Source organism: Diadema setosum, chromosome 14, assembly GCF_964275005.1.
Source record: "Diadema setosum chromosome 14, eeDiaSeto1, whole genome shotgun sequence".
Lineage (NCBI taxonomy): Eukaryota > Metazoa > Echinodermata > Echinoidea > Diadematoida > Diadematidae > Diadema > Diadema setosum.
This window is the reverse complement of record NC_092698.1, coordinates 37,247,436-37,256,974: the sequence shown is the minus strand read 5'-3', so window position 1 is coordinate 37,256,974 and position 9,539 is coordinate 37,247,436. Positions and strand designations below refer to the sequence as shown.

The 9,539-nt window shown below is 38.2% G+C and overlaps 1 protein-coding gene across 1 annotated transcript; it reads right to left on the bottom strand.

Moving 5' to 3' along the window:
• Nucleotides 1-467: 467 nt before the first annotated feature.
• Nucleotides 468-9,273, bottom strand: LOC140238085 (cathepsin L-like peptidase). Its single transcript, XM_072318011.1, has 7 exons — nucleotides 9,239-9,273; nucleotides 7,052-7,309; nucleotides 5,276-5,431; nucleotides 4,761-4,985; nucleotides 3,698-3,863; nucleotides 2,894-3,002; nucleotides 468-1,046 (listed from the first exon to the last, which is right to left on the bottom strand). The coding sequence occupies exons 2-7, from the start codon at nucleotides 7,286-7,288 to the stop codon at nucleotides 929-931; spliced, it is 1,011 nt and encodes a 336-aa protein (XP_072174112.1). The 5' UTR covers nucleotides 7,289-7,309; nucleotides 9,239-9,273; the 3' UTR covers nucleotides 468-928.
• Between the last annotated feature and the right edge of the window lie 266 nt (nucleotides 9,274-9,539).

The window sequence follows — 9,539 nt, the reverse complement described above, 5'->3', positions numbered from 1 at the left end:
AAATCATGCATTGGACAGAAAAAGGTGAATCCCGAGTATACAACATGCAAAGCATGTTAATCCAATCATTGCGCTTCGATCAAGAAAGAATTATTTACAGAGAGACTCTATACATCACGCATACCGAACTAAAACACTGTCTGACATTTAATGACGTATGGTTATTGCTTGTGGCACACGATCATAGCTGAAATCCTTTACTGCTTGCGTAGGAGACTTGGAGTCGTTGGATACAAGACGAAGAAAACAAAACCACCTTGTGTTCTTTGTCTTCATGATTTGAAAGAAAAAATGCATAATATCATTTGTATAATTACAAATGACTATACTCTTTGTTCATATCAAAACATTTCCGAAATCAAAAATTCAAAAATGCGCCTCATATTGTGGTACATACACTGTATAATGTATTGGAAAATTGCCCGTTAAAGCTTGAACGATTTGCACCCAGACTCACGTCTTGTTCAAGCTTGCCTGTTTTTGATACGCTAATGTTATGATATATATTTTAGAAATTCTGCATACCCATTTAATATACAATATAGTTTACGTACTTATCATCTCTTGGTTACTTTTATCTTGATATGATTTTTCAGTGAGTGAGGGTTATCAATACAGGTATATCCATTTCAGTCGCTTTTGGTTGTTGTCTAGAACTAATCGACGAATTTATATTGCTCATAATACACCCTGATTAATGACATTGTTCTACATACTTGTTTTGGAAATCTCGGAAAAGCAATTGATACCGCGTGGGTTACCCAGGAGTGTTTCTCAGTACTGCATCGTGTTTGTCATATTTTTTGTTGTGTTGTTTTACACATAAGTTTAAATGAGATGAAGTGCACACGTAAGAATTCTTCCATCTCCACTTGCTGCTTCCGTAAGCTAAACCATTAAGACGTAAACGCGATGCTCCGATAGAACATTATGAACTCTTTGAAGTGTCCATCACAGGGTAGCTGGCATCAGTGGCGATACCGCACTGGTTGTTCTTGTTTCTGGACATCCAAATGTACCCCTCCATCCCCCAGTCAGTGCCCCAACTGTATAGACAAAATGCACAGACGTTAACAGTATCATTTCGATGTTGACATTCTGCTTCATTAGAATGTACATAAATGTATCTAACGCTGTGCGTCTATTCTAGCAGGCTTTAGATCTGCGACGGGAACGCTAAGACGACGCAAATTACGCCAAAAATGCAAACGTTAAGGTATAGAATTTAATGTATGGTTAGGGTTAAATTTAGAGACACTTGTCCCAATTGTCCAACCAGGGAGGCTGCGTCGTCTTAGCGTTCGCGTCGCAAGCTCCCTACTGGGAAAACGAGAGTTAAAAGGCTTAAACCACATAAGATCGTTCAAGCACGTTTACCTTCTACTGGAATCGCTTTTGACAGTGACTCACTTCGTGAAAGGCTAGTCTACGTTTCAATGTTTGACACGAACTGGAATTTAAATTGGGAGTTAATTCTATTCATAGGGTGGTGGCGTAACGTACTTCCGTCGGGTTAGGGAGGGGCATATATATATATTTATATATAGCATTTATTTATTTATATAATTATTTACTTATACAAATACGTATGTACATTGTACATAAACAGCTAGTTATTCTGAAGATTCGTCATTTCGAAAATGAAAAGGGGTTTGCAGCCCGAACTCCGCCATCGTAATTTCAACATGAAATAGATTGCAAAATGTGAAGTCAACCCACTTGAACAATAACTTCAAAAATAAAATGAGAAAAGAAGCGATTTGGGATAATCTCAGTTTGGGATGGTATTTATGATAAAGATATTGTGGATGAGTTAACTACCTTTAAGAAAGGGACACTTTCTGTATGTTGGAAATTTTCGATTGGGCGGACACACTACAGTGAAAAGTCAAATGCCCCTTTTCGGAACATTATGACATGCTCCTTAATTGACGGTTGATTTACCAAATTTCTGTAATGCCTATAATGACTTGCAACATTTGGGAAAAAGAGAGATAAAATAAAATCATTTTCAGGTAAATCAATTCCAGGCACACAATTCAATTCAATTCAATTTAATTCAATTCAATTCAATTCAATTCAATTTTTATTTTCCACTCATGGGGTGGAACACCCTCGGCAGCCAAAGGCTGGCTTTCAGAGGGGTCCGCACAGTCTAAAATACAAGCATTATACATACAGTATTACAAGCATAATATTCAAAGAACATGCAGAAAAAATATAAACACCGTGGTAAGCCTGGTTTAGACAAAAAAGGAGAAACAGGAAAGGAAAAAAAAATAACACAAGGCCTTAGAATACGACATAAACAGAAACAAGAGCATGTGAGAATGAATTTCAAATACGGAAGAAAATCGGTATTGCTGATGATATATTTTGACTGTGGATTGATGAGTGCCCCCCCCCCAAAAAAAAAAAAATGGTTGGTATATGAATTATGCTCTATCCGTATCTTCCATACACAAGGTGTGAAAGACACAAAACGCAACTTTAATCAAAATCGACGTAATGGCGTAATGATACATCGTGAATTCGTGGAGTGAACTCATTCATTCTATAATGTAAATTAAAATGCCAGTCAACTATGTAGTGAAATTACAAATTGACGTTCAAAATATTAATGGTCTAGATTATGATATCAGCAGCAATAAGTCGTGGAAAGATTAGGCTGACGTCCGGACCGTCTGCTCGTACTGATTTTCTTCCCAGAATATTAACACTCTTTAACGACGAAAGAAATAGCAGGCCCTTCGGCAAAGGTCGAGGGCCATTTTGTGGAAGGGAGTATCACATTTGGCAAAGGGTCTGGAAACCAGACTGTGGAAAGATTGAAAAGAAACAAACGAACAAACAAACAAACAAACAAACAAACAACACTGGGACTAGGTCTCACCTGTTCTTCACGATCCAGTAGTCGTCACCCCAGAAAGTACTGTCATAGCCAACAGCCAAGACTCCATGATCAAGAATCTGCGTAGAGCAGTTAGGTTCATCATATACACCTGTATAGAGAAGACAGAGCATTGGGCGTTTCGTGCTTGCAAATAACTGTTTCATGATTGAACAATGAAGAGATATTCAGTGCTCCTTTTGTTGTGGCCATTTATGCAATATACCTCTATTTAGTATTATTAATTACACAGATATCACAATGATATCCCCTCACTCACAATTTGATTACTGTATGCACAACTCTAAATATGGCAATAGCCAACAGGCTGTTTTTTGTTTTTCCAGCTGTTGCCACTGTATCTAACCAAGGCCGGCGCTACGTTTTTGAAAGTGAGGGGGCCCAGTTTATGGGAACAGGGACGTCGATTCATTTTTAGGATGGAGGGGAAAGACATTTTGGATAACATCCTTATTTCTGGTGCCCATTCCGGGGTTAATCGGCTGACAAGCAAAGGAAAATAAAAGGCTTACCTCCAATTTTCTAATGCCACTTTCGGGTTAAAAAGCAAAATAAATAAATAAATAAATAAATGAATAAATAAATAAAAAAATAACGTGAAGTGGGGGGGGGGGCTAGTGGCAAGACCCTATGTATTCGGAAAAAAAAGAGGAAAAAAGTGGGAGGCGTGGGGGGGGGGGGGGGAGGAGTCCCCCCACCCCTTTTGAGACGGCCCTGTCTACATTTACTTCCAGTCAGATATAAAAATCACGTTTTCAGGGGATCAGAGTGAAATATTGGTCTTACCAGAGGAGTAAAGTTGGAAGGATAGATTACTGGCGTCAATAGCCACTGAAATGGGTCCAACGTTAGCTACGGCTTTCTGCAGGGCTCTCTCTCTGGGAGGCGAGACCACTGTGTAGTCACTGCAGGTTGCTCCAACGCAGTCTTGTCTGAAGCGGCAATATCCATCCTTTATTTGTGTGTTGTTGTTGTTTTTTGTAGGTGAAACAGTGAAAGTGTTTATACTATGAAGCAATATTAAACATCATTCCAGAAACATGTATTGCGTGTAATGCAGTGACATACAAAATAACGACGATTATTTTTGCCTTATTTTTGGTCTCATGTGAAGTTAATAATGTGTAGGACGGGCCGTTTGAGTTAGGCAGTTCTTTCCGTGGACAGTTATGTCCGTTGTATTTAATTCCACCGGTTTACGATCACGCAGTAGCCCATGTATAAAAACGTACTGGTAAAAGAATCAACATTAGCCATCTGCGTGTGTCACAAAATATATCCAAGAGTTATGTTGAAGGATGGAGCTTATAGATTGTGCAGAAAAAAAGATGACACTTTTTGATTGAATAGTTACAGAATCAGTGATTTGTAGACCTTTTCACGTCAGCAGAAGTCAACATGAAATTGGATGCTTGGGAAATAATATGAAAACTAATAAACAGATAAACAAAGCGCTTCTGGCATTGAAGAAAGGAAGGCATTGAATGAAATACGAATTGAATGAAAACATGAAAACCATATAGTTAGCGAACATAATGTATGCCCAAACACGCTCACACACACACACACACACACACACACACACACTATACTGTCAACTTCCAGATTGCGTTTTCATGGCATTCGCGTGTTTCTGCTGAATTTCATAAAGGCCTATTCTTTGATTTGATTTGATTTGATTTGATTTGATTTGATTTGATTTGGTTTAATGTGCCTTGATTTTTAGTAACAACTGTATATTGGTATCTTTTAAATGTATCCCTGGGATCATCCCACTAGACCGACACCCATGAATCATACAGACCACGAGTTGTACGTCTCGTGACGTGTACCGGTATCCCTGACTCACCTCTCCTTCATACTCGTAACATTCTTCAGTATCGATTCCATCGTTATCGATAACGTACTGAAATGCTTGCTCCATCAAACCGCCATAGCAGCCGAAGTTGCCCTCGTCGTCGGAGCAGTCCACTAGGTTCTGCTCGCTGAGGCTAACCAGCTTTCCAGTTTTGGCGAAGTTCTGTCCCTCCAGGGAGCCAACAGCGCTGAAAGCCCAGCAGGACCCGCATTGCCCCTACGTGGAAACATCGCGCAGGATATTATTGTATGCGAGAGACCAAGGCTTACCAATAATAAAGCTGACAACACCGCTTCTTTTCATATTTCATCTTTTAATACTTCTATGTATGTTTTTTTCCCCTGTAACTCGTGCATAGCTTCTGTCAATATCGTGTATGATTTTGTCATTATCATTTTTGCGGGAATGGTATGGAAATACATTAAAATCAAAACGACGAAGAAACATCAGTTCATAGTGCCGAAAAAAAGCTTGCCAGTAAAAGACGCAATGAGGTTAAAGATTACCTGATCTTTGACCCTTGTGACGTATCCCTTGGTTCTCCAATCAACGGCATAGGGAAGATCGCTGGTGGGGTCCATGGAGATCGTGGCGTTCGTATTTTTTGCGGTCTTTCGTGTCCTTTGGAAACCATTCATCCTGGCTACAAACTCGCGGTTCTCCTGTGATAATACCCCATCAGATACAAACGCATAGCTATGCATGAGAGAGAAGGCAACAGTACACAAATTCGTGGAGAATCTGTTAAAGTCTGATTGTAATCAACAATACTTCTCTAGAATAATATGTATCCAGTATAGCGATATTCATGTAGGCCTACATAGTAATTACCGAGATCAAGAAAAAAGGCTAATACAAATGTTTTTGTTTGTCTGTTTGTTTGTTTGTTTGTTTCTCTTCAAGCAGCCTTGTGATTCACATATATTATTCGTGAGCTGTTGGTTATTGTATTTTTTTTTTCCTTCAAAAGAATCTCTCTCGAAATACTAAGACGTCCCTAAGAAAAACTTTAGAAAAGTTTTATAGGTGGCAGACCTGCAAGTAGAATGGGTTGTCCCAAACCTACTCATTTTGTCTTCTATACAGGTACTGAAATAAATCGGGGAACCTGACTAAAAGAGAATGCATCAACAACAGCATGATTAATATGAATAGCTGTGTTTGATGCTGGTGTATTCCTTGACAAATTACACCGTCAGTCTGGAAGTTAGATACTTTATTTTTGTTTCGGCGAAGATTCAGAAACAAGTACATTTTTTTTTTTTCTTAGCAGTAAAATGACTTTCTGTGAGGACCCCTGAGCTGAGTTTGAGTGAAAAAAAAAAAATACATTTTAGGGCTGTAATGAAACAAGTTGATTTAACCAGTGAGGTGAGACATGATTATCGAGACAAATTTAAACACAAGACATTGAATATTTTGTATAATTTCCAGAATATTGTGTTCTTCTTTAGTGGGTAGATTTCAAAAGTGACACATACAAGTTTGTACCCGCAGAAATGCTGATGAAACACCGAAAAGAAATTTGAATGCGTGAGGAAAATAATATGTTAAAAACGAATGCGGCTAATGAAGAGTATATTAAATGAATGACGATTTCCCCCAAAATTTCAAAGCTCTTAAGGAGAGATACACAGAAGAAGAATTGAAACAGTATCTCAAACCTCATAAATTAGTTACTGGTTTAAAAACAATTTGCAGGTTTTTTTTTTTGTTATTTAAATACAACTTTATCTGTTTAAGATGGTTCACAAATTCTCTTCTATCATCGAATTCGATATGTTTCGTTTTCCGTTATCACAGGACGTGAAGAGCCAAAATTTATATGGATTGTGAGTATCTTACTATGGACATGAGTTTTCACAGCACTGAATATGAAATAGATGATAATGATATGTGAATCACATATCTATTCTGACTTTTCAAATTACTATCCACTGTTTGAATTTATTGGTGTGCAACATTAAGCAAGTAAGTCCACAAATGCCAACCAGCACATTAAAGTACCATGGACCGGACGTCGAATTCCTTACCTGATTTGGAAGTTATTATTAATGATATCTTTATTACTTCGTCGAACAGAATCGTTCACTGCGGCCCGAGGCTGAATTACAAATGATTTCACAAAGCATTATATAGGCCTACACAGTATATTTATAATAAAGATATTATACAAAACAAACCTAAGTTATCATGATATCAAACGATTCTGCATATTATGACATGTCATCTTTTAACCATTCTCAAGCTTGTGTATGGTGCTTTGGGTTTGTCGAGCTCACCAAGTCTCCAAACTTGTTCATCCCCAATCGGTAAGTAGACTCGCCCAACTCGAAACGAGCGTTGTGCCTCTGGATGAAGTGGCGATTTCGCTGCCAGATTGACCTCCTCATCGCTTCCTCGACATCGTCCTCGTACTGCTTGCCGTGCCTGACCTTCCACTCCTGCCATTCCTCGTTCAGAGAGGCGAGAGCCCCCACGAGACAGACAGAGAGAATTACAACGCGCAGGTTCATCATGATGACAGAATACGCTGAATCCTGTAAAAGCATGAAGAGAGGAGTGTTAGCGCCTCTTATGCCAATACTAGTAACTGGTAGGAATATAGAGCTCACACGGGCAAATAATTCCCCATAGACACGTGTGTTAAAATTCAAAATACAAAAAATTCTGTAAAATAGCTGGGAGATATGAGATGTTTCATCTTCATTAACCTGGATAAGTGAGCTATATATACCCTTTCATCCATCAAATTTCCAAGGCGGGTTTTTTTTTTCAGCTCAAACTCTGTCCGAGGGTCCGCAAAGCCAGACTACGAGTTCTTTTCACTTAAAAAAAAAAAAAAAAAAAATGACCTATTTTTTGTACATGCACCCAGTGAGATAATAGTCCCTTCAAATTCCATGAGAAAAGTTTTCATCTTCCAACCAAAATGCAGTTTGTAGAGGAATTCATACTCAATATCTGCAGCTATTATTCAGTTTTTCGTCAAACTGCATTATTGATTTTTAATTATTTTTTTTCTTCATTTATTTTGGCATCTTTGGTACGATTTTGTGAAGGGGTCTGGGACATTCCATTTTATTCACAGGTGTGAGCCCTACAGAGAGTGGATTTTATAGGTAATAATCAAAACTTCTTTGGTTTGCTTGTGTCAAACGGCCACCCTTTGTAGTGAATGCGAGAGGAGCTATCCCCACAGAGGGTCGTTACGCGAAACCAGTCGAGCCAGCACAGACAGCGAGAGCCAAGCTGACCCAGGTAAAGGATAGTGAGAGCCACCCCAAGTGAGACACTTGACTTCTGCTCTCTAGCTCTCCCCCCTCGACCATCAGTGCTACCGACAATATTATTCAGTTCCATTCAGTTCAATTCCACTGAATCAATTTCTTTCATTCTTCTGTATTCCAACTCTTTACATTCAGGTGATCCCATCCCTGCATGCCCCCGAGGCTTTTAAGGTACACCTTTTTTCTTTTAAATTACTTAAATTCTCTTTTCTTATTGTTGTATTAATCTGATTTGTTACCGTTTTGTTATGATGACCTATGTCATTCCTCTATTGTGTATAAGTGTGAAATATGTTGCATTTCTTCTGGTATATATTGTAAACGTTGAAAGAAATAAAGGTTTTATGCTCTAAATCGTATCATAACAAAACATTATTTTATATCCATCCAACAAAAAATAATTATACATAATACACATTTTGACAAATTATATCGTTTAACAATTTGTAAGAAGTACAAGTCATAGAATATAATACAATTAAATAAATACGAATGAATATAACAGATAATGCAAGAGAGACAGAGAGAGCTTACTTTGCAATGAAGACAACAGTGTTTAGGCCTAAAGAGCGATGGAAAATGTGAGCTACTGAGCTTGTAATATTCGAATCACTCGCAAACAGATACCGTATGTATCTCCAAAATTTATCCATCTACGATTTGATCATCCGATAACTACAGGTAGTATAAAACAATATTTGGTAGGCAGGACAGTACAGACAAAATACAAATTTGAAATGAGATTAGATGCCTGAGGAAATCTTTGTAAAAGAGCTAACAGGAACAGATTGTAACACAGTTTCTGTCATAAATGAAATATGAGCAAAGAAAATGGGGTTCCATCAGTTTACATATGTTCGTCAGCAACAGACAAACTGATCTACATAACCGGTGTTTTACTTCACTGGCTGAGTCGATTTTCGAGTAATAAAGAAAATGATAAACGACCTGACTAAAATCATTCTGAGTGCGACCAGGATCTTTAACAAGATCAATGGTTCAACTAAATGCAGTGTAACTGGGTAAAGAGAAAACAAACAATACAAATTAGAAATAATTTCGAACTAAACCACAACTTCTTGTTCAATTCTTTATCACTAGCGCGATGCTATAATCATTACAGTCTTAGTTTGGCTGAGATAGAAGGAAGAGACTGTCCAACAAAGTGAATTCACTTACCTTGTCCAGACACTGGTCACTGGCTCCGAGCAGATCAGCACCGCAGTGGGAAATGAACCGATGGGAAGATTTCACGTGCTTATATAATAATAAGGAGCCGTGGGGGAAAGCCCTATAGGCCTACCTACATACAGGCAAAGACAACCAGATGTGAACGCACACACACACACACACACACACACGCACACACGCACACACATACGACGCACATACATACATTCATGCATGGATGCATACCTTCTTATGATGCACAAGAAAGTTTTTTTATTTAACATGATTTTTATAAACAAACCTAAAGATG

What these genes read in the sequence shown, in the direction of transcription:
- LOC140238085 (XM_072318011.1), bottom strand. Translation starts at nt 7,288, where the DNA reads ATGATGAACCTGCGCGTTGTAATTCTCTCTGTCTGTCTCGTGGGGGCT. An exon ending in TGAACAAGTTTGGAGACTTG is followed by an intron (nt 5,432 to 7,051) that starts GTGAGCTCGACA and finishes GTATTATCACAG; the next exon opens with GAGAACCGCGAGTTTGTAGC. An exon ending in TACTGGATCGTGAAGAACAG is followed by an intron (nt 1,047 to 2,893) that starts GTGAGACCTAGT and finishes TTGTCTATACAG; the next exon opens with TTGGGGCACTGACTGGGGGA.